Source organism: Halichoeres trimaculatus, unplaced genomic scaffold (genome assembly GCF_033239565.1).
Source record: "Halichoeres trimaculatus isolate MK-OKI-2021-1 unplaced genomic scaffold, fHalTri1.1 fHalTri1_scaffold_14, whole genome shotgun sequence".
NCBI classification, from domain to species: domain Eukaryota; kingdom Metazoa; phylum Chordata; class Actinopteri; order Labriformes; family Labridae; genus Halichoeres; species Halichoeres trimaculatus.
This window is the reverse complement of record NW_027437192.1, coordinates 11009136-11037044: the sequence shown is the minus strand read 5'-3', so window position 1 is coordinate 11037044 and position 27909 is coordinate 11009136. Positions and strand designations below refer to the sequence as shown.

At 41.3% G+C, this 27909-nt stretch overlaps 1 protein-coding gene across 2 annotated transcripts; it reads left to right on the top strand.

Moving 5' to 3' along the window:
• The first annotated feature begins 644 nt into the window (after nt 1-644).
• cgnb (cingulin b) lies at nt 645-27909 on the top strand. Of its 2 annotated transcripts, none has more exons than XM_074687428.1 (20): nt 645-859; nt 6318-7417; nt 7511-7605; nt 7713-7782; nt 14145-14242; nt 14406-14538; nt 14637-14849; nt 17749-17876; nt 18895-19015; nt 19238-19450; nt 20892-20987; nt 21459-21716; nt 21821-21991; nt 22650-22811; nt 22998-23087; nt 23188-23271; nt 23389-23510; nt 23600-23708; nt 24196-24359; nt 26153-27909. In XM_074687428.1, exons 2-20 carry the CDS (start codon nt 6347-6349, stop codon nt 26280-26282), a joined length of 3528 nt encoding a protein of 1175 aa, XP_074543529.1. In that variant the 5' UTR covers nt 645-859; nt 6318-6346; the 3' UTR covers nt 26283-27909. The 2 variants fall into 2 exon arrangements, with proteins under 2 accessions (XP_074543529.1, XP_074543530.1); XM_074687429.1 differs by lacking the exon at nt 645-859 and adding an exon at nt 1158-1293.

Genomic DNA, 27909 nt, shown 5'->3' with positions numbered 1-27909 from the left:
TTCTCATGTAACACTGTAGTCCTACTTTAATGTTATACTCCCTTATCAGCTGAAAATTATGATGATCCAATATTTCAGATCTTTGTGTCCAGAATATTGGCAGGATCTGGATCATAGTTTTACATCTGTCAGAAATTAGCGTGATCTTGTCTTGTATTCTTTTGCAAAGCAATCAAACCATTTATCATGGGGTTATATACACTAATATGGTGAAAACAGCTCTATCTCACAATGATAAAGAATCCTTAAAAAAAATACTGGATCCAGACGGTGATCTGGATCATCTCAAAAACTGAATCACTTCTCCCTTATCCCATTTTGAATATTCCCAGAAAATTTCATCAAGATCTGTTAAGTTTTTGAGTTATGTAGTTCACAGACAGACAAATTTTCCCAAAAACACAACCTCCTTGGCGTGCATTACTTTTTGTGAACGTTGTGAGTAGTTGCAATCATTAGAGGGAAACTTCACTTATACCACAACTTATCATAATGGCATAAAAAGGCTGTCGTTGATCATAGCCCTAGTCTAATATATCAATTTTTTTTTGACTGTTGGAGATTTTGTTTATAATATCAGTAGGGATGTGGGTCACACTCGCTTAATGTGTACACAGGGATGATACTGAACCGCAGGCGCCGCCCTCTCGGGGAGACTCCCACCAATAGAGTCGGTCCTGAGGCGGGACGAGGGCTATCCGATGTGCTGGCAACAGGTTGCACTGGAAGCGGGGGAGAAATTTCCCGATGAGTTACATCTTCTCATCCCACAGACAGTGAACCGAGCTTCTGCTGCCGCTGCTGGAGACAGACCTGTCTGAAGAGGGAGGAACACTTCGGGATTTGACTCATTTTGCAGGTGCAGTACTATAAGTGTTTACACAGCTTCTGTCTATTTACTCTACGTTTACTTTTGTGAGGAGAGTGTGTGTGTAAGCTCACTGCTGAGGGGGCATTTTTACATCATGTATATCAAGCGGAGGTGGACACCTGTAGCTTTGAGGTTGGATGCTGCCACCGAAACATGACATTACGCACCCTTGGCTCCTCGGTGATATCCAAAGGTTTGGTCGCAGGCTGAGTGTGTTTGTGTGTTCGCCGCTGCAGTCTATAATTGGATCTGGCTGCGTTGCGTAAAGAGGATATGAAGGGTTATTATAGCAGGTAAAAGCTACAAATAGGATGGTCGCGTTGAGGGGCAGGTGTGCGGGTTGTTTACCTTTCTTCTCGGCTCGTGCTCACAGTGGCTCGTGCGGTGGTTTCGACGCTCACCGATACTGACTGACCGGATAGGTGGGTGTGACGCAATTAATCCAGTAGCAGACAGGTGCGCAGGGGGTTCAATGCTTATAGCTCATTGTTTCCCTGTAATAAAGTCTCAAACTGCCTTGTTTACTCGATAGAAACAGAGTTACTCTCGAATTTATCAGTCAAGCTGTGGGAATAATCCCATTTCTGCTGGGGAAACACAATACAGGCTTTGTTACATGGAGGCTACGTGGCTGTAGTGAAAACTAAGATAAGCGCCTCATATCTTTGCAAACGTTATGTTTTCTCCCAGCAGCTGTTGAAAGTTCGGGGTGTAAACTTATAGGTTTTTAGATAAGATTTGAAATACAAGGCTTCAGAAATAGTCCTCACCTAAACTTAACGCCTGAGGGCAAACTTCAAGATAACTCGAGGTGTCAACACAAACAGGTAGCTAGCTTGCTCTAAAACCGTGTTGTTGCTGTTTTACACACTATAACCAGCACATAAATTGACTATACTGCCTCCAAAACATGTATTTGAATATTCAAGCACTCAAAATACTGACTGAACAAACAGTCCTCATTGCATTTGAAGGCTTTGTGTATGATATATGAAGTTAAACTGAACTGTCCTCATTGTGACCTTTATGTTAGCTAGGTCAAGTCGTGATGTGATACCTCTATAATGTGTGACTGCTCTAGACAGTTCTCAATAATTTATTTCAGACAGCATTAGTTAGCTATTATTTTTATTATAACAAATTACAAAGTTAGAATTAAAAAAATAAATGGTTTTGTTTCATATATGTGGACACTCCTTGTAACTACAGTTTAAGTCTCTTGAATTGTTTTTTTTTTTATTATTATTTAGACAATTAAAGAAGGAAAAAAGAAACACATGAAGGACAAACAAAAATAAAAAAAATGAATAAGAATTTTTAATAGATACTACAATGCTGGCAATAGCTGAAGTAAAGAAGATTCAAACAACAAAACAAAACAAAACAGTTGCATCAGCATGTTGCAAAGTGGTGACAGTTCTATAAACCTAAGTGTCATCTAAGATGCAGCTCCAGAAAGTTCAATCGCAGTGCAAGGAGGCCTAAGAGGGGGTTTTATCGGATGCGGTCAGCCATTTATCTAAGAAAGGCATCCATATTTTTATGAATTCTCTGTTTGCCAATCCTTATCCCACTCCCTCTAAGTGTAAAATATGTCCCAGCTCTTTGAGCCACTGTCAAAATGGAGGACTAGCTTCTGATTTCCATATTTGTAAGATTGTGTATTTAGTCTGCTGTGTGCATAAAGAAATAGCTTGACCTAAGTAATGCATGGGCCTGTGTCTGCCAAACCATTGAGAGAGAAATGGATCTGGGGTAATAGTTTTAAATCTTGGGTGTTTTTATCATTTTTCCTTTAACCGACATTTTACATTGCAATATTCTGAACTTGTATCAACGAAACACAGAGAAAAGCAATAAGTCATCACTTAAGATACTTGAGGTCGAAGAAGTTTGGATAAAAAAGACTGCAAATATGTTTGTTGTCCATATTTTCAACCCTCACTTAATCGTTAATGAGACAGTCATTTCAGCTATTAAAACCCTAAACATAAGCCCACAGAAGTTCATTCCAACCAAATCTTATACAGCCCTTAATGGGCCCATTATTGGGGGAAAAGAATGTGGAGAAAGTGTGGAGATGTGTTTCAAAGCAGAAAAGGAGCAGGGTGCAGGTTGGAATTAGAGCCTGGGGAAAAGAGAAAAAGGAGAATTGCCTGCTGGGCAAGGAGAAAGGGAAGAGCGGTGGCAGATCGGCCTGTTTGGTGACATTCCTCTGTCTGTTGACACAGCCATTCCTTGTGACAGGAGACAGAAGAGGTGAAGCATTTATCACGAAGCAGTTACTAGTTGTTGAACATCACAGCTAAGCCTTTTTTGAAATTCACCCAAGAAACTTGTTTATACCTTGGAGCTTTATGTCTGGCCAGAGGGCTGAGTAGAAAACACTGAAAGTAGATCATCTATTCAGGGTTACCTGTTTTTTAACCTCCTGATTATCCTTTTGATGTCCAGGTCTGCAAACCTGGTACCTTGTTATTTTGTTGCCGAATTAATTTTGGGTGGATTTTTTTTTTTGCAGTGTTTTTAGTCCGTCGTCTTTTAATTAGTCTGCTAACTTTCTTTTACTGCCTGGGTGGACAGTTTCTCCGTGTGTAGGCTTTGCAGTAACCGCTGCCCTAGTTCCCACTTTCCTCTTAATCTGTCCTTATTAATACAAATGCAAACCACGCGCAATGCTGAGTGTAAAGAGAACGTCTGGAATCCTAAGAATGTTTTTAGGAAAGACAAAGGCTGACTTTGATTCACTAATCGAACCTCATTGCTAGTCGAGGCCGCTCTGTGTTACACTGTAACCAGCCGTCAGTTTGAGTTGGTTACTTTTTAAGAGAGTTACATTTCTGGGAGCTGAAGGTTTGGGTGAGAAAAATGGGATTGAGGTGTGATGGTGAGATCTGTGAGCCAGCTTTACAAGAGCTCAGAAACTGGAAAAACAGCTCTTTCTTTCATGCTATAAAACAAAAGCAGTGACGACATAGTTTTAACACGATCCTACATTACTTGGTGCTTTCATGCCACTTCCACAGCCACTGAAGAGAAGCAGCGCTCATTAGATTAACTACCTGCTACCAGCTGGGGAATACACCGCAGGCTTGTGTGTATGCTCGAGCAAACCCTTGCATATGTGTGTGTTTGTGTATAAGCTCAAGCCTGTGTGTGTGTGTGTGTGTGTGTGTGTGTGTGTGTGTGTGTGTGTGTGTGTGTGTGTGTGTGTGTGTGTGTGTGTGTGTGTGTGTGTGTGTGAGTGTGTGAGTGTGTGTGTCTGCACGGCTCAAAGTAAACAGTCTACGCCTGAGTGACTTTACTCTGAAGTCTGGTGACTGTGGAGACTCTGGCAAAGGCAGAGAAAGGGAGAGGGGAGGCCCATTCCTGACATAGCCCCCTGGTGTTTAATGGTCCACAGAGCCTGGACAATAAGAGGAGTATGCTCCTTCTCATCACCAAGCTCATTTTCAGAGCTTATTTGGTGAACATGCTGAGCTAACTTTGAAGCTGGGGTGTACAAACACAAAAATTAACCTGTTAAAAGCGGAACACATGCTGAGACCCGCCTCTTAAATATAAAAGTTAGAAAGTCTTTTGAAAGGAGGTTAAACACTTCTATAAAACTGAAGTTGGTTCTCTGAAATATTAATAACTACACCTCTCATCAAGAAGTAGTGGATGGTTAAGTTGCCAATAGGGATGGGTACCAAATCAGGTACTTTTTTTAGGTGTCAACCGAATTCAGTCAAAAGTAGCGGGTACCCATTCTGGTAAAATCTAAAGGTACCATGTTTAGGTACCTAACTGACTGCAAGGGACTTGAAGAGTAGGTAATTTTCCTTGCTGGACATGAAAACAGCATTGCGAAGTTATATATAGAGGAATAAATATGTTAAATTAAAAAAACTTTGAAATTTTGTTGCGAAAAAATGTATTTTTTTTGCCAGATAAACACAAAAAAGTATCAAAAGTTGGTACCATTGAGTACTGGTACCGATTGCCATGTACCAGGCATTGGTACCGTATTGTTTCAAATGTAAAAGGTACCCATCCCTAGTTGTCAAGGATACAGAAACTAATGCTGCAGTGTCCAACTTTAAACAGAACACACAATAAAGTGTCATTTAAAGCTCCTGTGACAAACTTTTGGTTTGTGTTGATTTGGGCGCTTGGTGATGAGAAGGAGCACAAATATCTTCCTGTAAACTTTTTTGTTTGCTTTAAATAGTGACAAAAAGGCAGCAATGTTTATTTCTGACTGTTTCTGAACAATCTAGAAACTCCTCACAGTAGCTTCAAAGGGACATATCGGCATTTTATTATTACTCTTCCCACGAATCTAAGGAGTCACTCAGACAAATTTGACAAATGTAATTAAGAGTGATGCATCAAAGCCTGAAGTATCTCAAATTTTAATCACCCAAAATATCTTGGATTTTTTGTTTGCTTTGTTTGATCTTTCCTGGATTGCTTCTACCTTTACCAGACTTTCTCTTCTTAAGTTTCAAAACCAAAGCAGAGTAAACTCTGGTGATATTTTGAAGCTTTTTCAGAGCCATAAAGGTCATTGTTTAACTTCTGTCAAAAAGCTTGGTTGTACTCCTACAGATGAGTAAACTGACCTTCACAACACACACAAACATAGTCCTTGTTTATTTTTTTTACTACAATAAAGTCTCCTGGTAGTTTCGACCCAGTCTCAAGGCTTTTTTTTCCTTTGGTCCCTATAATGTGTCTTTACATTAAAAAGAATGATTCAAAACTTCATTTCACCATCTCCAATTTTCAGTTGTTTGAATATTTGTAAGCACACAAAGACCAGTAAGGCCACGAAAAGAATATATCTCTTCCTGTGTCTTTTCATCTGTTACTAATCTTTTAATGAAGACATTTACACAGACATGCCTATGTGCTGTATTGATGTATTGAGCTACCATAATTGACACACACCTACAGTAGTCTCTTGTTTCCCATCCCTCTGAACACACCCACCCAAAAAAAGTCCAACTTGGACAAAGAGGTTCTCAGTGGTTGAAATGACATAACAAGTACACATTTCATCCTGGCAGAGACAGACGGGCAAGAAAATATGTTGTCAAGGTGTATCAGCAACCAGAAATGTAAGATGAGTTAGGGTGACTTCTCCTGGGAAGAAGTTTGAAAGAATGAAAGTTTCACTAAAAGGAAGAACACAAGCAGGGGGAAAGAAATCACCTGAAGAAAGGTTTGTTTAGCTGTAAACAGAAAAAGCTAACAGGACCAAGCAGGTGTAGGTGATGCAGATGGCTGTCCTGCAAATTAATAGTAAACAATATTTTTGTTTTGTGTCTTTAAAGAAGTATCTGAGTAGTTTCTTTGCTACTGTGTCACGATATCAGCAGCTTCATGTTCAATGTCCTTGTTTTCCCTACTTGCTCCACTGATTCACCCTGATTTGCATTTCTGCCTTTTCCCCTCCCAGGGTGCTCACACAGAAACCAGGAAGTCAACATGAGCAGCCTTTCAACTGACAAGAAGCCTCATGTGGATTATGGCGTGCAGATCCGCTTCATTAAAGACCTCCATGACACAGGCGGAGGCTTTCCTGATAAAGCAAAAGGAAACAGCCCAGCAACTCCTCCTTCCAGCAAGTACGGAGTGGCAGTGCGTGTTCAGGGAATCTCTGGGCATCCTTACGTGGTCCTGAAAGATGGAGAGAAAGGTGACTCTTACGGAGTGCAGCTAAACACCACCAGCCCCACCTCAGGGCCGCCTTCCCCCTGCAACAGCCTCCCAAGGGTAAAGAAAGAGCCAGTAGAAATAGAAAACCCCTACAGCAGCCCTGTTGTGAATTCAACACCCTCCCCTGTTTCTGGAGCAGAGGATGAGTATGGGGAGATTTTTGGGAGTCCTCTTAAAAGACCTCCAGGGGACGGTCAAGCAGGAACACAAGGAGAGGAAGAAGGCAGAAATGGACCAGCCACAAAATCAAAAGCTGATCTGAAAGGAGCAACTGTGGAAGCAGAGAAAAACACAAACAAGGAGGAATATAATGAAGCAGGGCTGAAACGGGTGAAGTTAAACGGTGTGGGACCCAGAGGGTTCAAACAAACTGGATCTGGGTTTACGGGCTCTTTAGGGAGGCAAAAAAGTGCTGATTCAGTTATAGAGTCAAAACCTCCAGCATCGACTTCTGAGGAGCCGGTCCCAGCGATCGATAAAACCTCCCTAGCTCCCATCAATAAGCTCATCAGTAAGTTCAACAGCGGGACTCCAGGGGGCGCTCCACAGACGAGAGGCCGCTCCGGAGCAAGGCAGCGGCTCAGGTTCGATGAACGCAGGAGATCCAGAAGTCTCGATGCAAGAAAAGAGATTCAGCCTGAAGATTCCCCTCCTTCTCCGACTCCAAATCCCTACGCCGTTCCTCTGTCTACCTCCTACAATTCAATATCATCATCTAGCCTGGGAAGGAGCTCTGCATCAGTCTCCAAGGTGACAGCCCCTGAGGCCCCTAAGCCCAGCTTTAAGTCACCAGGGAAGTTTGTTGCCAAGGACCCCTCTCCAGCTGTAGCAAAAAAGCCTGTAAGTAGCAGCGATTATGAGATTATGAGTTATTTGCAGAGTTTAAATTGCTTCTTTGTTTTGTGTCCTACTTTGTTTGCGTTCTATTTCCAGGAGATACCTCCGAGGAGCCTGAGTCAAAGCACAGCCGTCATCAACGGAGAGGATGCCCAAGTTAGGCAGGCTATTTACAACATCCTCAGAGATGGGTAAAAAAACTACAAGCTTGACGTACAAGATGGCTACAGACAATGCAATATCAAATGGGTTTGTGTGTGTCAGCCTTCTAATCCTCTGTTCACTGTTTCCTGATCAGCTCCAGTGAGAGTGAGTCGTCCCTCAAAAGGAAAGTCAACCTCGTGTATGAGACTACAGGCTGCTCCAAAGTAAGACAGAAACTCTTAACCCTGTATTTTTCTCACTGTAAACAGTCACTGAGTTTCTCATGTTCATCTGAACTTAGAATGAGGTTTTATTGGTGTAAATTTGTCTCAACAGTTATTTCCCAGAACTTGAAATCAGTAACTTTAAGCTTCAAAGCCAGTTCTAATGCTGAGAACAGTTTGTGTGATCTATAGCGAAAACTTGAAGGTCCATACCTTTAAGAAAGTGTGACACATCTTTAAAAACTGCACTTCCCTTTAGACAAGAAGACAATCACACTGCTTTGTCAATACTGAGCAGCACAACTAGCTTGTTAGCTTAGCTTAACTCAACTTAAAGATGTCAAACTGGTAATCATACTCTGTTAAAGGCAGATTAAAGAGTACTGATACCTTAACTGTGACCCACAACACCAAACAAGGTCATCAGGAAGAAGTTTGGGGATTTCTAAGTAGTCATTTTTTGTTCAATTTAACCTCTCCAAGGGGGTAGGTGCATCTCACGAGGCAATAATGCTGTTAAAAGAAAACAGACACAGATTTAGGTCAGAAGTCACTACTTTACTCACAAGAAAAAAAAAAATTCATAAGAACAGAGAAAGATCTGCAAGTTAAAATGCCACAAAGCTACACCATTTGGGCATTGCTTTTGTCCACAGGGGGCGCCACTGTCTACACAGACTTGAAGTTCCTTACTGGAGCTTTCATGCTGCGTTCCGTTTGTACTCTGGGAAGTTAAGAGTGGGAATGGCGTCATCTCTGGGTTAAGCGTTCCAGTTGCCAAGTCGGAAAAACTTGCCATAATGGCAATATTTCTGTATATAAACATCAAATAATTCTATATATTCAGCTGATTCATTGTGACAAACACTAGTCACTGACAGTCACTGTCGTGGTTCACACGTCTCTGCAACATCGCATGGACATCAGGGATGGTGGTGGTTCCCCATTTTAAGTAGGCTGACCAGAGGGTGCGTTCTAACTATAAGGGGATCAAGCTCCTCAGCCTCCCTGGTTAGGTCTACTCCAGGGTGCTGGAGAGGAGAGTTCATCAGTTGGTCGAACCTCGGATTCAAGAAGAACAATGTGGTTTTCGTCCTGGCCACGGAACACTGGACCAGCTCTATACCCTTGCAAGGGTGCAGAGAGCATGGGAGTTGTCCACATGTGCTTTGTGGACTTGGAGAAGGGTTTTGACCGTGTCCCCTGAGGTATCTTGTGGGTGGTGCTCTGTGAATAGAGGAGTCGATGGCCAGTTGTCACAGACTGTTCAGTCTCTGTATTTTTGGAGTGAGAGCTTGGTCCGTATTGCCAACAGTAGGTCAAACTTGTTCCTGGTCAAGGACTCTGTCAGGGCCGCTCTTTGTCATTAATTCTGTTCATTACTTCAATGGAAAGGATTTGGCCTCATCTAACTCTGATCTCCAGCTCGCACTGTGGCGGTTAGCAGCCATCGTGAAGCAGCCTGGATGAAGATCAGCACCTCTAAGTCTGAGGCCATGGTTCTCAGGTGGAAAAGGTTGGACTGCCCACTCCAGGTCGGCAGAGAGTCTTTGCCCCAAGCGGAGGAGTTCAAGTATCTCGGGGTCTTGTTCACGAGTGAGGGGAAAATGGAGTGAAAGATTGACCGACGGATGGGGGCGACGTTGACATTGTTGCGGACGCTATACCTGTCCGTTGTGGTGAAGAGGGAGTTAAGCCAGAAGGCAAGGCTCTCAATTTACCGGTTAGTCTACGTTCCAACCCTCACCTATAGCCACGACCTGTTGGTAGTGACCGAAAGAACAAGATTGCGGATACAAGCAGCTGAAATGAGTTTTCTCAACAGGGTGTCTGGGCTCGACCTTAGGGATAGGGATCAGAGCTCGGACATCCAGGAGAGGCTCGGAGTAGAGCTGCTGCTTCTCTGCATTGAGAGGAGCCAGATGAGGTGGTTTGGGCATCTGATGAGTTTGCCTCCTGGACGCCTCCCTGGGAACTCAGAACTTGGAAAGTCCAACTTCCCAGTACAAGTGAAACGCACCATACGCTTACCCAGCAATAGTCTTTGTACTAAGCTCAGCATCATCCAATTCAGTGTGTATCTCAACAAATCTTTGAAAGATGGTGAATAAGAGTATTATGTAGCATGTTTAAAGGTGCTGTGTTATTTAGAAACATTTAGCGAAACAGTCGTTAGATATTTGTGAGTCTGTTTAAATCACTATTTAATCACCTTGCCTGGTATCACCTTATTTTATATAACGTTTTGTTTTAGTTTTAATAAACTTAGAACGAGTCGTTGTTATCTACAAAAGTACAGGTCTCTTTCTACAGGGGCTGCTGTCTTGTAGGGCTTTGTTTCTACCGTAGCACATAATGGACCAACTTGTAACACGCTTTTGTCCTCGGTACACGGCTGCTAGAAATGCACTGTTTGGAGGATAGAGAGAGACCAAATGTTCTTGGATCCGATTCAAAGGATGTTTTCAGTTGTAAAGACCTGAGGAATAGGAGATTTATCTCATCGTGGATCACAGGAGCTTCTTGTCCTTCAAGGCCACTGTCTCTTCCAAAGGTGTGAGCATGGGACAGTTTCAGTCCAGAACCTGAACCCTTTAATGTGCAGCTTTCTAAACTAAAAACGTCCAAGTCATCAAGAAAACTCTACAGAAGTCATTTATGTCCTCTGAATAAATTTAGACGATGTAGAATTAGATATGGAAAACAAACCCACTTGGCTTTAGCTTGGTGTTGAACAAAAGGTTGGAAAGTATTGTTTTTTGGGGATGAGTATCTTCTTGTGATGGAGCTGACAGATGGTGAGCAGGCTGTGTTCTTTTCTGAGGAGATGAAGTTCCTATTTCATTCACTTTGCCTCCCAGGATCGTCTTCCTGCATGTGAACATTACAGAACATGCTGAGCATGCCTCTTTTAATTATCGTACCATCTTTGCTTCTTTTTGACACCTTATTGAAGTGTTTTTTCTTTTTTTTACGGGCACAGGCACACCACTTGTTTTACATTTGCATCCTTTTGCATAAATCTACATCCAGAATGTATCCCTCTGTGTCATTAGCTCTTATATTACACACACTTTATTATGTATGACCCCTTGTTATGCACTTCTCTGTGTGTTTGTGTGAATCACTCGCCCGTCCTGTCTCTTGGCAACGATGCACCTGCAGAGGAGAGCTGTTGAGTCCTCAGTGTGTGTCGAGGGCGCAGTCATTGAGAACCATCAATAATTGAGTCCTGCTGGAACCCTGCACCAGCTGGGGGTTGTCTTGCCGGATGGGACAGATCCTTCTTAGAGGGGTCTTGTGCGAAATTCCTGTCTTTTTTTTCATCATGTTGTTCACGTTTGAAGATTTAGCAGCTGATGTCTCTTACAGAAGTCATCTCAGGCTCTTCAGAAGTGATAAAAGCTGCTTGAACATCCAGCATCAAACTGCAGGATTTTTTTTTCTCGTTTGCCTGAGGCTTTTTGCTTCTCAAACCCTGGCTCCAAACCAAAACATTGCTTTTGTCTGTTTGAAGCCAAAACATCACATCAGAGGAGGATCAGATGAGTGTGTGTTATAAACAGCTCTGCCAAGGACTGTTTTGGGGCATTTGCGATAAAAACCCATGTCCTGATGAATCAGCTGACACATGCTTTTTTATTTCACAGTTATTTTTAATTTACTGGCCAAAGTAGAATTCTCACAACCCCAGTCCCACTAATAATAAATAATAATTAATACATTTTGATTAAAAGCGCCTTTCTGGACACTCAAGGTCAATTTACATTTAGTTAAAAAACACTTTTAAAAGGATACAGTCACAAATACAACCAACATACACCACCGACTTTAGCTCTTGTCAGAAATGTGTTGTGACCATAGACAGTATAATAAACAGACTTAGTCTCCGTGGAGTCACCTGTTTGTTTCTGAAACAGAGTTTTGAAGCAAATCATGGGCAGGGGCCATATTGGAAATGGGGTGGGCTTTGAGCCTCCACACTAACAGCTATAGAGCGCCGCCTGTTAGTCAACTGAGCTGTGCCTCTGATTGGGCAAACTTGTTTAATTTGTTTCAAAATATAGTTAAACAAGTTAAGAGCCCAGTGTAGTGCTGATTTGCGTATTAAGTTTTGATGGGCGGTAGATTAGAAACCAGATAAGATCGATACATTATTCTTTTAGCATATGAAATCTGAGGACTTTCATATATCATTTTCAATATACCCCAGGGTGCCAATTTTCTTCCACTTATGTGTTTTCATAAATCCATGATGAAGCGTAAACAATAAAAACACTAGGATCCAGACAGCAGTTGTTCATATAGCCATGACATTTTAGAATTTTGAAAAATATGATCAAATTTCCTTTTTTAATTTTTTTTTTTCACTTTTAGCAATTTTTTAGTAAGTCTGGACATAAATCTACACATTTTTAAGTCCAGGATGCATACTGCAAAAAACTGAAATCTTATCAAATGTTTTTCTCTTGTTTTTTAGTAAAAATGTCTTTTTAGACTTAATACGAGCCCCTTTCAGCTGACCAGTCCTTAAAAATGTCTTATTTTACGTTATTTAAAGACAAAAATGAGGGGTAAGAGAATTGTGCTTGTCAAGATTAGAATAATGTCTTGATACAAGCATATTTCTCTGTTACCCTACTGGCAGTTTTTTTTACTTGTTACAGGCAATTTAGACCTCATTTTTGTCTTTAAATAACTTGAAATAAGACATTTTTCTGGACTTGTTAGGTCAGAGACCCAGAGCCACAAAAATTACCATGGTACTACAAAGAGCCACATCACACACGTGGTCTTACAAACACACTTCCTCTCACACATAAACAAAATTACATTAAAAGAAAATAAATACATTTCTATCTATCTATCTATCTATCTATCTATCTATCTATCTATCTATCTATCTATCTATCTATCTATCTATCTATCTATCTATCTATCTATCTGTCTAGACAGATAGCTATAAGCACATGAGCGATTGAGAGGAGCACATGTAGAGAAGAGAAACTGAAACTTAAGTATCAATCTCATCACCCAAGTATTGATCAATACTGATCTCAACGTAGGCATCAATATATCAATATTTTAGGTTGATTAGCACACCACTACTCATAACAATATATAGATCTATATAAAAAAATTTAGGAATGGATCAAAGAGCCGCACACTGAAAGGCAAGGAGCCACATGCGGCTCGCGAGCCACAGGTTGGCCACCCCTGGGTTAGGGGAATGTGGGTCATATTAAGTCTAAAAAGACATTTTTACTGAAAATAAGACAAAAACACCAATGTGTCTACAATGTGTAGAAAAGGTTTTATGCAAACAATTAGACTTGAGAGAGACCTGGTATGGTAGGTCATAAAGGGTTAAAGTCTGTGGCATGAGGGGTGAGCATGTAAACAAAATCATACCCAAAGAAATGATGAAGATATTGGTCTGGGTGATGTCCCTAAGAAACACATCCATGTTTTTTGCTCAGTCTTTGATCTCAACCTCCATACATCTTCATCAGCTGTTTTCTCAGATCAAGCTTTAATTGAATTTCCTTTGCGTTATGTAATCACTTCATCCTGAAATGTTTGTGTTAAGACTACTAATGTGTTCAGCAGGCCGGCAGACACTCTTTGATTGTTGAAGATTAATACACATACAGCTGATGCAACGCATTCAAAAGAACTCATACATGCTCTCAGTTACACTGTCTTCTATTAATTATCTCTTTGTGCAGAGCTGAAATGTCCCACAGTGGATTATCCACTAACAGTCCTGCAGGGAGGGAGAAGAAAATGAAACAAATTTGAACAAAATTAATCTTCATAATCCATCTCTGATACGTTAGAGGAATGTAAGGTCCCCTAAGGATCCCAGCTGCCCATGATCCTCACTTTGTCTCGCTGCTGTCTCTGTGTGTGCGTGACTTTAATGACTGTGTAGGAGGATAAGAGAGGATTCATGGGTAGACTCTTCTTATATACCTTCTTTTTCAGTGGGAAGGAGGCTGCACGAACAGCGCAGTGATGTGGGCGCCGTCGCTCCGGCTCTGCTCCCCTGCAGCCTGTCAGAAAGACTTGTTAACTTTTTTTTTTTGACGATGTCTGAGCTCAGTGGCAGGGCCTTCTCTCCCAGAGATTTTTTGACTGTCAGAAAGTAGGCCAAGGAATCCAAGTCAGGGTTTTTTTTTCTGCTAAAGTTTCAGACGAGACAGAGGCATAATGTTTCTGCAAGGTCGACATTGACGCTCAGTAGAAAAGTTCTCAGATGTCTTGTCCGTGTCTTTGTGATCTATGTGTCCTGTTTCCGTCTCACCCTCAGTCTCTCTTACACAGTTTGCTTTTGGCGTTTGTGTGTTTGTTTCACACAGAAAGGAGGATATGATTGGGGCTTCAAAAAGGGGAACCTCGAGGAACTTCAGGAACAAGTCGATCGCTTCAAGAAAGACCTGAAGCAAGCCCACGATGAGTAAGGACAACTGTGTGGTTTGAAGTGACCTGTGTGTGCACTTAACAAACAGCAGGCTTCCTGTTAATGCCCCTGTGGCTTTCCTCAGACGATCGTTTGGTTTCACTTTGTTCAAGGGCTTCTTAATGAGTTTGCAATACTGATGATGATTTGTGTTGTGCAGGCTGGCTGAGGAGCGTATGGCCAGAGAGGTTGCGGAGTCTCGTGTGCGCCTGCAGGAAGACCAGCTGGCCGAGCTTCAGGAGGAGCTGAGGAGGGTAGAAGAAAACTCGCCTCACTCCGACTTACTGAAGACGGTACACACAAACACACCGAGACACACACACACACACACACACACAGTGACACATTTCCCCTCATCTCTACTTGACTCTCTGACTCTTTCTCTCTACAGGATGTGATGGCTCTGCAGGCCGACCTCGCCGAAGCCAACATGCTGCGACAGCGTCAAGAGGAGACTTTACGGCAGCGCGAACGTGAGCTGACAGCCCTGAAGGGGGCGCTGAAGGAGGAGGTGGAGTGCCATGACAAAGAGATGGAGGCTCTGAGGGAGCAGTACAGCCACGACATGGAGGACCTGAGGAGGACCATGGAGCAGGTCACACAGGTGGCGGGAACTATCCTTTGAATTTCCTGCGGTCAGACCAAACATTGCTTTTGCGTGAGGATTTCATTCTACATAAAACAGAAAAAAAGGCTCTTCAAGCTCCCGAGAGAAGTTCTTAACTGGTTATGAATTTAGACTACATGGAAAAATGAATGTAGTTCTAGTTAGGGATGGGTACCTTTCACGTTTGAAATGGTATGGTACCGATGCCTGGTACCTAGCAATCGGTACTGGTACCAATTTTTGGTACTTTTTTGTGGTTTTTTTGGAAAAAATATAAATTTGTTTAATAATATAGTATATACTTATATATATATTCAATTTAACGCATTTATTCTTCAATATATAACCTTGAAATGCTATGTTCATGTTCATTAGGGAAAATCGCGTCCTCTTCCACTCCCTCACAGTCCCCAGGATGCATTTAGGTACCTAAACATGGCACCTTTTGATTTTACGTAAACTGGTACCCAGTACTTTTGCCAGAATTTGGTTGGTAACTATAAAAGAACCTATCCCTAGTCCTAGCGGTGTCACTTCCTGGAGAAGCTCAAAGATGGCAGTCCTTGTTATAAAAATGCTGACCCAGCCTAAACTCAGGTCAGACCAGACACATGCAAAGAGCTGGAGATGAGGCTTTCAGCTAACTTTTTTAATTGCTATGAGTCCATCTTTTAGTTTCTTTACCCATGCCCCAAAATATGCAGATATGTGCTAAACTTTTAGCTTTGACGTGGTAAAAAAAACTGATGAGTCATGATTAAAAGTCCTTATAAGTGCAGTATCTACAAACAAATTAACAAGCTACTTGGACCAAACCAGTTTTTAACCAGTCAGATAATGAAATTCTGCTTTGCAACGATCTGTTGTAGCTGTTAATAGGGCTTCTTAAGCTTTTGTAGTCTGCCTCAAGTGGACACTTGAAGAACTGCAGTTTTTGCACTTTCACACTGGCTTCATTTCTCAACACCTGAACTTCCTGCTTGATAATGAAACAGATTAAAATTGATACTAAAAAAAAAACTTATGTAAAAAACACCATCAGGGACAAGACTGATGTTTGTTTTTTTTGTAGATTTGATTACTTGTAACTTCTGCTGCTGAGGAGGTGTCAGACGATGAGAAGAAGGACACTATTTACACATTTACAGACTAGCTTGAGGGTTAGCCTCATGGGGCCCGCAACATAAACCGTTAGGCCATACGAGTGCCCCTTAATTCCTTTCTTTGTAATCGCAAAGCTTTAGTCCTTTTCTATTACTCCATCCACTGCCATATTCTTTAATGAAAGGAAGGACGAGCCCCAAAGATCATGTAAAAGAAAGACCAGTTCACACTAAAGCAGTTTTAGAAGGAAAAAGAATGACAAATAAGAAAAAGAAAGTCTGAAGTTCTTTCAAAACCCTCTTTTATTACAAACATGAATAATGCTCAAAGATGAAAAAGTTTAACACTATTAAATGCTTAGAAAGTTTTTTTTTTTTTTCAAGTTATCTGATCTGTCCTCGTGAAATCAAAGATGACTCTTCCAGTTTGTTTGTTTGTTTTTGACCGGATGAACTCTAAAAGGATATTTATAACTTGTTTAATGGAATTAGAAAAGTTGGTTTGGTACCACTTCTGTAAAAATAAACTGATGAAAGAGTAGAGCAAACACTGCTTAACAGGATTTTAAAGGGATAGGTCAGCTCTCTTTTATGAAAGTGAAACAATTCATCTTAGCTTTTTTCTCTTTTCTTTTTAAGTACAAAGTGCTGGCACTACAAACGACTGAGACAGGAGCTTCAGGTTATAAAAGAATATTCTACATACAAAAACTTTATAAATGAAGAAAGAGTAGTGAAGCCATTAACGTTACGGGAAATATTGTTGTTTATTTCATCATAACTTTGACTCAAAGTAACATGCACACTTCGACACGTTTCACCTTTTTCGTGTTGATTTCTTCGTGGGATTGTTTCAGAGTTTAAAGTAAGAAGGCACTTGCCTGTGAGGGCTTCATAACACCTTTGATGGAAAACAAAACAACACTGTTAATTCTCAATTCCTGCTAACTGAAACTCATATAATTTTAATAACATCAAAGTCAGCTCATGAATTCTGTAGATATCAACATTTCTCCTCTGTGTGGATGTAGCAGAGGAGCAGCCAGGCTCTACCTGTATTATATTCTGCTTTGATGTTGCTCTCGCCCTATTATGCACCCAGGCCTTGTCTTGTCATTCTGTTTAATGTGTCAGTATGCAGCCAGTGTTCAAACACTGAGTCAGGGTATCATCAGGTCAGGCTGAGCCCCTGTGTGTGCACAGTCGGAAAAAAGAGAATTTCGCTCCTTGTGATTGCAAAACTTTTTTCGCCTCGATTGAAGAGTTCCACCACCAGCGTACTGTAGGATGTGGTGTAGAGGAAATCTGAAGCGTACTGGTGGATACAGGAATAGATCATTATGCGGAATTTGGAAACAGAAGCAGCGGTGTCAGGGAAAAAAAGCATCATGCAGCCAGAGAGCAGGAGATAAGCAGACAGGTTGGCAGCCGCGTTTGATGTGGTGATTTATCTGGTGGAAGGAGGATTAAAGAAGCTGGATGGCTGTTTACGATGACTGCATCGAGCTCCGTCTTCTCTTATATTTTATGGCAGCATTTCTCACATACGAGTATTTTTTCCAGCGGTTAAAAACAAGATGATGAAGGCAGAAGTCTTTCCTGCTGCTCCCCTGTGCAGAAACTCACTTTCTAAAGGAGCTAAACTAAAATAAAAATGTGATAGACTCTGTTTTCTGATCTCTTTCTGGATCTTTTTCATGCTTTAATAGGGACAAGGGTAATTGAATATGAGGGATGAAGCAGCTGCTTCCAGGGCTTGTTTTAACATTTTATTTTGTGTGTCCGTGTTTCAGTCCCAGGAGCAGATAGAGGAGGAGAGGGAGAGGGTGAACGCCTCCATCCTGACGCTGGAGGAAGAGCTGGAGAGCAGCAGGGACGAGGGGGAGAAGTGGAAGACGCAGCTAGAAGTCACCACGAAGGAGTCAGTATCTTCTGAGTGTGGTTTTATATTCATTTGTGACGCCAGCAATACCCAGACTTTAGGATTGATTGATCATATTTTATTTTTGACCTTTGAGTTCACATAACACTGTATGTTATTCTTAGAGTGTAGCTTCAGAGGATGGAAATGAAAGATCAGTCATCACGTAACATTCAAAGACCATAAACGTGGGAAATTAATGTCTCCTACTTCAATCCCAAGCTTGCAATCACAGATATGTTTTGTTGTTTTGAACTTCCTGTGTTTACATAATAAGAGAATTTCTATCTTCAAACTGAGGCTGGAAACTTTAACTTGTGTTGCTTATCATCCGTACGCATTTCCTGAAGTTTCTGTTTTATTTCCAGACATGCAGCACACCATTCCTCTCGAGTTATTTTTAATGCATGCGCTCTTTCACTTGACTTTTTTACTCGGCAGGAGCAGGAAGCGCATCGGCAGGCGGATGTGAGGGGAAGAAAAAAAATCAATCCCACTTGTGTTTTGGTTTGAGTAGCTTTAGATTAGTTTCAAATCAGCAGCTCTGAAAAGTTGAGATAGTTTTCCTTTAAAATTCACTCCGAATGCCTGAAACGTCAGAGTGGATTTTGGATCCGATGACATCTGTTTTGATCATGGGATCTGTGAAGAATCGCTTGCAGACATCCTGTGAATATGAAGCCAATCATGTTGATGCTTCCAATCAATCAAAATCAGACTAATTTTCTTGATCTAATCAATTTTGTCTTTTTTAATAATCATCCACAACTTCCTCTCTGATTTACATCCTACAAAAATGATTCAAAAAGCTTCAATGTAGCAGTGAAAGTCCAGAAAAGACAGATGTGTTGATTTATTTTTGTGCTGTAGTGCAGTAGTCTGACTCCCATGTGCTTCATTTGTTGCTAGTGCCGTCTCTGGTGTGTAATGGCCTCGCTCTGTGTGTGTGTGCGTGTGTGTAGCGTACAGAGCGTCTGTCACCACTGTGTCTTCTTTAACATCCCCTCTCTTCCCGCAGGCTGCTGAAATCCCGTCTGGAGAAAGAAGATTTTGAGGCCGAGCTGAAGGATCTGCAGGATTCACTGCTCAGCATGAAGAAACAAATGCCTGCATCTGGTGATAGCGGCTCTTTAGGCGAGGTAATTCACATGTCAGGCAGAAGGCAGATTAAGCTGACTGTGTGGGTGAAATGCAGGAGCTCATCTCTTTTTTTACAGTTTTGTTTTTAAAACCTCTCGTGTTTCTCCAGTAATTTCATTCATTTTTCCTCCACACAGACACAAAACACACGCACACTCTCGTATCAACACATTGTTATTCGCTCACACTTGTATTATTTATCTCTGATTGCTTATCCCCAGGAGCTGCGGCGTTGCCATGATGATCTGAAGAGGGCTCGTGCCGATCTGGACGAACAAAGGAGCCAGTTAGAGGAGGAAAGAGAGGCACTCAAAGCCCTGAAGAGAGCAAGTGCTGAGAAAGAGGCCGAGCTGCTGTCTGAGATCGGCAAGTTGAAGGAGCAGTCGCAGAAAGACAAAGATGAGCTGGAAAAGGCGCTGGAGAAGGTGAAGGAGGTGAGGAACCACCTCGAGTAGGAAGAAGTTATACACTCACCAGCCACTTTATTAGGTACCAGGTCGGACCCCTTTTGCCTTCAGAACTGCCTTAATCCTTCGTGGCATAGATTCAATAAGGTACTGGAAACATTCCTCAGAGAGTTTGGTCCATATTGACATGATAGCATCACGCAGTTGCTGCAGATTTGTCGTCTGAACATCCATGATGAGAATCTCCCGTCCACCACATCCCAAAGGTGCTCTATTGGATTGAGATCTGGGGACTGTGGAGGCCATTGGAGTACAGGGAACTCATTTTCATGTTCAAAAAAACAGTCTGAGATGATTCCAGCTTTATGACATGGAGCGTTATCCTGCTGGAAGTAGCCATCAGAAGATGGGCACACTGTGGTCATAAAGAGAAGGACATGGTCAGCAACAATACTCAGGACTTTAAACCATGCTCAGTTGGTACTAAGGGGCCCAAAGTGAGCCAAGAAAATCTCCCCCACACCATTACACCACCAGCAGCAGCCTGAACTATTGATACAAAACAGGATGTATCCATGCTTTCATGTTGTTGACGCCAAATTCTGACCCTACCATCCAAATGTGGAGCAGAAATCCAGACTCACCAGACCAGGCAACGTTTTTCCAATCATCTATTGTCCAGTTTTGGTGAGCCTGTGTGAATTGTAGCCTCAGTTTCCTGTTCTTAGCTGACAGGAGGGTCACCCGGTGTGGTCTTCTGCTGCTGTAGCCCATCTGCCTCAAGGTTGGACGTGTTGTGTATTCAGAGATGCTCTTCTGCAGACCTCGGTTGTCACCAGTGGTTATTTGAGTTACTGTTGTCTTTCTATCAGCTCCAACCAGTCTGTCCATTCTCCTCTGACCTCTGGCATCAACGAGGCATTTTAACCCACAGAACTGCTGCTCACTGGATATTTTCTCTTTTTGGGACCATTCTCTGTAAACCCTAGAGATGGTTGTGGGTTAAAATCCCAATAGATCAGCAGTTTCTGAAATACTCAGACCAGTCTGTCTGTCACCATCAACCATGCCACGTTCAAAGTCACTTAAATCACGTTTCTTCCTCATTCTGATGCTTGGTTTGAACTGCAGCAGATCATCTTGACCATGTCTACATGCCTAAATGCATTGAGTTGGTGCTATGTGATTGGCTGATTAGAAATTTGCGTGAAAGAGAAGTTGGACAGGTGTGCCTAATAAAGTGGCTGGTGAGTGCAGGTTCTGAAGGATACACATCATATTTATCAAACAAACATGAATGGTTTCCAAACATTTCCCTAAAATCATCATGTTTTTTAACTTTACTGCCTTTAAAGTAGTTTTCATTGACTTAACTATCTTGTTTTTTTCTTACCCTCTAAATTTGAAACCACACTTCTTGAAGATGTTACATCCTCAGACTGTTGACTCTGTATCCTCTTCACCTCAGTCATCACCCACATCTTCAGGAAAGACCGTAGTGGACGGCACCAACATGGAGCTCCAGGAAGCAAACAATCGCCTCAGAGAACGGCTGGCTCGCATGGTACAGCAGTACACACTCACACACACACACATGCATACAAAATGCAAAAACCATCAAATACTGTATCAGAACAAAAGGAATAGCCTCCCACACAGTCTCTATTTTCAGCCCTGAGATGTGAAGTGAATTAAATCCAACGACGAACTCAAACATGTAAGCTCAGAAAATAATCCCTGAGAAATAAATTTCTATGAGATGTGCATTTTGTTCCATGTGCGTTGGAAGAGCAGCGTATTACAGACGGTTTAAGAGCTGTAATCTTGTTGCTGTTGATATGAAGTAAGAGCGTGGTCATAGAGAATTCAGTCTGATGAAGAGCCAGTAAAAATAAACACATGCTGAGGCTACAGGGGAGGATGAGTTATAAAAAGGTGGAAAAACATAAACATGGCCTCACAGTATTCAAACCATGTAAAGAAGTTTTGTCTTAGTGATAAGAACTGCTCTGTGACTCGTGTTCATCTTCTCCAGACACGGCTTCAGTCCAGCGTGCCCCGCAGCGCAGACTCAGAGGAGGCAGTTGAAGCTCTGGAAGACGAGAACTGCTCCCTGAAGTCTCAGCTGGAGGAGGCGAAAAGAGGAGCTACCCGTCTGACCAAGGAGAGAGACGAGCTGAGCCGCAGGCTGGAGGAGAGAGACCTGGAGAGGGATGCTCTCAGGAGGGGAAAGTGTGACCTGGAGGAGCAGAAGAGGCTACTGGACCGAGCGCTGGAGAAGATCAACAAAGAGGTGTGTGTGTGTGAGTTTGAAGGGTGTGTGTTTTGAGTCGGGGTGACATCTTTACTGATTTGTCGAGATTATTTCACCCACAATCATTCCCTCTTCTCGATCAGATGGAGCTGATGATGGGAGACTCTCGTCAGTGCGTCGCCACCCTGCAAACACAGCTCGATGACTACAGGGAGCGCTCGAGGAAGGACCTGCTGGAGGCTCAGAGAAACAGCAAGGACAGGCTGGCTGAGCTGCAGAGAGCTCAGAGCAATCTGAAGGCTCAGCAGGAGGAGGTGAGGGCTAATGGGTTAAAAATAGAAAGGATAAGAGGGGGAAGGAAACTGCAAGGGTGGCACAAAACCCTGAAACTCATGAAAAGTTCGATTAAATATTAAAAACAATGGATATTGTGGAAAAGATTCAGGTTTTGCGAAATATTAGAGCACACCAGCATGTGTAATTTTACCATCAGCTTGTTTTTATTTAAAGCATCTTCAGCCCTTTAAGACCACATTAGAGTCTTTAGGGTAACCAACTATTATGATAACCCAGCACATACTTCAGATTCTGGATCTTAGTATCCAGAATATTGGCTGGATCTGGATCGTACTTTTACATCTGTCAGGAATTGTGGTGACCTTTTCTTGTATTGTTTTTCAAAGCAATCTGACCATGTATCGTGGAGTTATACACATATGGTTACACATATGGTGAAAACAGCCCTATCTCTCAATGATATTATCCCATTTTGAACATTTCCTGAAAGTTTCATCAAGATCCTTTGATAACTTTTTGAGTTATGTTGTTTACAGAAAAACAAACAGACAAACTCTCCCAAAAGCATAACCTCCTTGGCGGAGGTAATTAAAGAAATTCATGAGCTTTACTGGTCACAGGGAGCATTGTAAACATAAAATAGAAGCATCACTGTCTCTTTCATCTTGTTTTTAGGTTTCACGTCTGAAGAAGGAGCTGCTGGTCTGCAGCGAGGAGAGAGACAGCGCACAGTTGGAGAGAGATCTCCTCAACAACCGCCTCAAACACTTTGAGAGCGAGCTCGAATCAGAGAAGAGCACCTACACCGACCGCACCCGAGAGATCAGAGGCCTGGAGGTGAGGCTGTGAGGTCAAAGGTCGTGAGGAGTGGAATCTGTGGTTGACTTTGGAATTTTAAATGTGCTTGGGTTTGATTGATGAGGTGGATCTGGCAGACTGAGCTAAAACAAAAAAGAGAAGAAATGTGGGAGCATTAATTGATGTATTAAATGTACGAGTGTGTGTGTGTGTTTGTGCTCACAGGATAAAATCAAGACGTTAGAGATCGAGCTGGATGAAGAGAGGAGCAGTGTGGAGCTTCTGAACGACCGGATCACCCGGAGCAGAGATCAGGTGAAAATATTTGCGCTTCAAAATAAGCAGGAGTCATTCTTATGTAACGGTATGTCTGATTTCCTTGTGACTCATTTCTATTTTTACTTTCACCTGTCAGGTGGACCAGCTTCGCTCTGAGCTGATGCAGGAGCGTTCGGCAAGATATGACCTGGAGATGGACAAAAGTGCACTAGAGAGACAGGTACTATTCATTCTCTTACCTTCTGAACATTAAAGAAATCTCAAAAGTCCAATCAGAAAAACTTTTCTTTTTTTTTTAGCAGTGTTATTAATTGAATCTTATCTTTCTCCTTTTAAGCTGAAGGAGCTGAAGTCTCGTGTGGCAGACTTAGAGGCACAGACTCGGCCCTCAGCGGGAGCAACAACGCTGCTGGAAAATAAAATTCAAGAACTGGAGGAGAGACTACACAGTGAGGAAAGGTACAACCACATGAGAGACCAAACCAAACCACTGAATCTGGGAGACTATTTTCATATTTACTTCACAAATTCTGATTTTCTCCGTCCAGAGAGAAGGCCAGCATCCAGGCCTCCCAGCGACGAACAGAGAGGAAACTAAAAGAGCTGAACGCCACGTTAGACCAGGAGAGAACGCAGCATGTGGAGCAGAGAGATCAGGTAAGATTTGCAAATGTGTTATTCTTAGAGTTTGTTTCAATGTTTGCAAGTTAAATCATAAGTGCCAACACCCAAAACAGCTCCTTCTTACTGGTGGAAAAGTTGAATATGTGTCTGCTTTTCTCACCAAGTTAAATAAGAGGATCCAAACACATTAAAATGTGTGTCTCCAAAGCACAATCTAACCACTATTAGCTATTTACTTGAAGGCATCAGTAAAAAAATTACTATTCTTGGATTTATGGGTCTAAATTTGAGATGCATGAAGTTTACAAATTGCTTCTTTCCACCCCACTCCACCCCACTCGGCCGCCACATTGCTCCCTGACCTCCCCTCCCCTATCATCTTTCTGCCGCCTCACCCTTTTATTTTTATGTAGCCGTAACAGCTCTCCTTGGTGTTTTCTGCTCCCCCGTGGCCCTGTGCTGTCACCTGTGACCTCCTGTGTTCCCCTCTAACCCCCTGCCTCACTGTTTCCGTCCCCAGCTGTCCCTGCGTGTGAAGGCCTTGAAGCGGCAGTTGGACGAGAGCGAGGGAGAGGTGGAGCGCTTGGAGGGAGTCCGCCGTAAGGTTCTCAGGGACTTGGAGGAGCAGCAGGAGCTCCAGGAGGCGCTGCACGCCAAAGTGACAGCACTGGAGACTGAACTAAAGTGAGACTCTGAGACACACACTCATGCAGCAGTTATTTTCTTCTGATGCTGGAGCAGGAGGCTAAATTTAACGCTGCATAACTTGGGATTTTCAAGCTATAGAATTGCAGGTTACATGGGAAATTCCCTTTCAGATTTCAAAAAAGACAGAAAATAATTCAAAATGAATTTGCCAAAGCTACTTTTTTGGTGGCTAATTAGCAGTGAAACAGCTCAATGTAGTCATAATTCTTAATTTGACAACTTTAGCATTGTCTAACAGTCTCTGTACTTAACAACAAATTTTATATTTCTATAAACTTCCCTTTTTACTCCATGAAATTAAATAAAAAGTAAAGTTTTACCAAGATTTATGACTCAGAAAAATCATTGTTACATACAATTAAACTGGAAGAAATTTGGGAATAGGTATTTTTTGACTGGAAATGTGGCTTCAGATTGATCACAACTGAGATGTTTTAAAGCAAAGGTGGGAAAACAAGTGATTATAATCCACTTCCACCTAAGTCATTTCCCAGTGTAATATCTGTTCCTTAACTCAAGTTTGACTCCCATGTGCTTTACACTACAGGAAGGATCCACAGTGTTGTCCAGGTCTGAATGTATTTGTAGGATTATCATGATATTAATAAACTTTTCATGTAGTTCATTCCAAAACAGGGTTACAAAGTGCTTTACAAAGTAGAAATTAAAATGAAAAAGGAATGTGAAGAGGTCAGGATTAAAAACACAAAAATAACAGAAGAGATTCAAGTAATATAAAAGACTTAAAAACACCACAAGATAAAAAAAAAATAGGGAACATTTTTAAATGGGAATTGGTCGTCACACTTCAGAAGTAATCCATTGTTTCCCATATTGCATCATATGAAAGCGTATTTGTGCCACACCGGAAAAAAAAAGAACATATCAGTATCATATTTTAACATGGTACTAAATTATGATTTCATTATGTGATATGTTTTGGCAGCGTTGGTCTGGTGCAGCTTGTGACTATGAAGCCTCCTGTGCCTTTCCAGCTAGTTGATAATAAATGAAGCTACCTCTAAAGGGTCAGACTGGTTCTTCTTTCTGTAGAGCTCCATGCTTTTCAAAATGTATCTTATTGTGTGTACTTATTATACCATCCAAAGTGCTCAGTAGCAGCAGAATCTCTCCATGTCTTAACTTCAAGCATGAAGGAGAATTTTTACCAAGTCTTATAAGTGAGCCATATGCACTGAGTTCTCCGTCTTCTGTACAGTTTTGACTAAAGTAATCCTGATAAAACATAATTTAATATATTGTTATGATTAAATGAATATATAAAAAATTAAATAAAAATTAAATAAAAAATTAATTAAAACTTAAATAAAGAAATAATCAATAAATAAACAAACAAACAAATAGATAAATAAAAGAAATGAATACATAAAAAAATTAAAAGAAAATGAAAAAAATAAAAATAAACAAAAATGAAATAAAACCTCAATAAATAAATCATCAAATAAATAAATAAATGATTAAATCAAATTAAAATAAATAAATCAAAATAAACAAAAAGTAAATAAAACTTAAATAAAAAATTAAATAAAAGCTGCAACCTTAAACACAGTGGTAGGCATTAAAAGAAACCCTGTCATAAGGTATGTTGACCTGTTTTACGGGAAACAAAAAACACTTATGTTTGTATCTTTGTGACACTAGGTGGCACTCTATAGTAACAAGCCAGACATGCGTGTGTCATCCAAGCAGCATGTGCTGAAGTCAAACAACTGATGCAGTGTGTTTGTATTTTCCTTTTTTTATCTCAGGAGGAAGCACCAGACTCATCGTTCAGCTCTGGGCTCCTCCACTCTAAGCTCTGAAGACGAGGACGGTTTCTACGACACCAACATCACCTCCCTCTTGAACGAGAGCCACCTACAGACAAGCAACTGCTGAAGGAAAACCACTGAAGGAAAATCACAAGTCTTGTCTTTTTTTCTACCTGTAAGATTCTGTTAGAGAGACGAGCTTGGGACATCCAGAAGGACTTGCCTGTGTGAAGAGCTCGGTTTGCCATGCACTACAGATCTGCCTTGCTGTTGTTCTAGGTCTTATTTTTAGCGCAGCAGTCCGACAGAGACAGGTTGTCAGGATAATTAGAATGCATTTCTTGAGCTTTCAGCTGTGATCATGATTGCTCCAGTACTGTCATGTGTCATCAGTCTTAAAACCTTTTTGTTTTTCTTCTGTTCTGAGAAGACGCTTACACTTTTACACTTGAATCATGTTTTCTAAAAAGATCTTTGCTGTTTTTCTTTGTACCAAATACAACATCTACAAAAGACAACTGTGGTAGCATATAACTGTGGCATGGCTAATGTATACTCCAAACCACTTTAAACAAAAAAAGACAATAAAACGTTTCCTATTGTTCTTATCTTACATCTGTTTGCTCAAGCATGATAAGTTACATATGTCAGTGTTGTTAGCAGCTACAAGTGTTTTTTGTTGTTGTTTATTGAAGTGATGTTTCATTTTTTAACCTTTGAATGTGACACAATGGGCAGTTTAAACTGAGCCTGTAGTTTTACACTGTTAGCGGTGCATATCTGTAGCTCAAGACAATCAAATTTATGTACAGTTTCCTCAGAGATGAACTCCTCTTCTTGAAAATTTTCTACTTTATCACTTTATTGCTCATGTGCTTTAAAAATAAAGGATACATGCAAAAGGAGAACTGTATCTCAGTTTTTAACAGTGCTCAGTAAAGCATACAGATGACCAAAAATACAATTCAACAATTTCATTTGGAAGATGCTTTCTTAAAGCGACATACAGCACAAGCAAGAATTTAGACTTGAGGAAAAAACTTAAATGAGTGCGACAAAGTGCTTTAAGTTTGTTTGGCCACTGGTGCTGCCATCTAGTGCCAGAAGAAGACCTTCTGAGTCATTTTACGCCCCCGAAGACAAAGAGGAGAAGGGTCAGATTAAGTGCCTAAGTGTTCCCTGAATGATTGAGTCTTCAGACATCTCTTAAAAGTAGAAAAGGACTCTGTGGATCGTATGGACTCAGATAATTTTTTCTGCTGTTTGGGAGCAACAGAGGAGAAAAGTCTGGCCAGAGACTTAGAGCCATGCTGGGCTGGGAGCACCAGGCGTCTTTCACAGGCGTTAAATCCCAAATCTGTCATCCCCTGTGTCCAAGATGCCCCCACCGTCAATCTTGCGTGGACCACACCCACCAGACTATATTCACTGCAAAAAAAACTGAAATCTCACTAAGTGTTTTTGTTTTATTTCAGTAGCAAATGTATTCTTAGACTTAATATGAGCCACATTTACTCAACTAGTCCACAAAAGTGTCTCATTTCAAGTCATTTAAAGACAAAAATGAGGTCTGAATTGCTTGAAAAAAGTAAAAAAAAATCTGCCTCTGGGTAAGAAAAATACAGTCTATGGTCAAAACTAGAATAATGTCTTTATACAAGTACATTTTTCTTACCCCACTGGCAGATTTTTTACTCATTACAAGCAATTCAGATCCCATTTTGGTCTTTAAATAACTTGAAATATGAAACTTT

What these genes read in the sequence shown, in the direction of transcription:
- cgnb (XM_074687428.1), top strand. Translation starts at nt 6,347, where the DNA reads ATGAGCAGCCTTTCAACTGACAAGAAGCCTCATGTGGATTATGGCGTG. An exon ending in CTAGAAGTCACCACGAAGGA is followed by an intron (nt 17,877 to 18,894) that starts GTCAGTATCTTC and finishes CTCTTCCCGCAG; the next exon opens with GCTGCTGAAATCCCGTCTGG. An exon ending in AAAGTGCACTAGAGAGACAG is followed by an intron (nt 23,272 to 23,388) that starts GTACTATTCATT and finishes TCTCCTTTTAAG; the next exon opens with CTGAAGGAGCTGAAGTCTCG.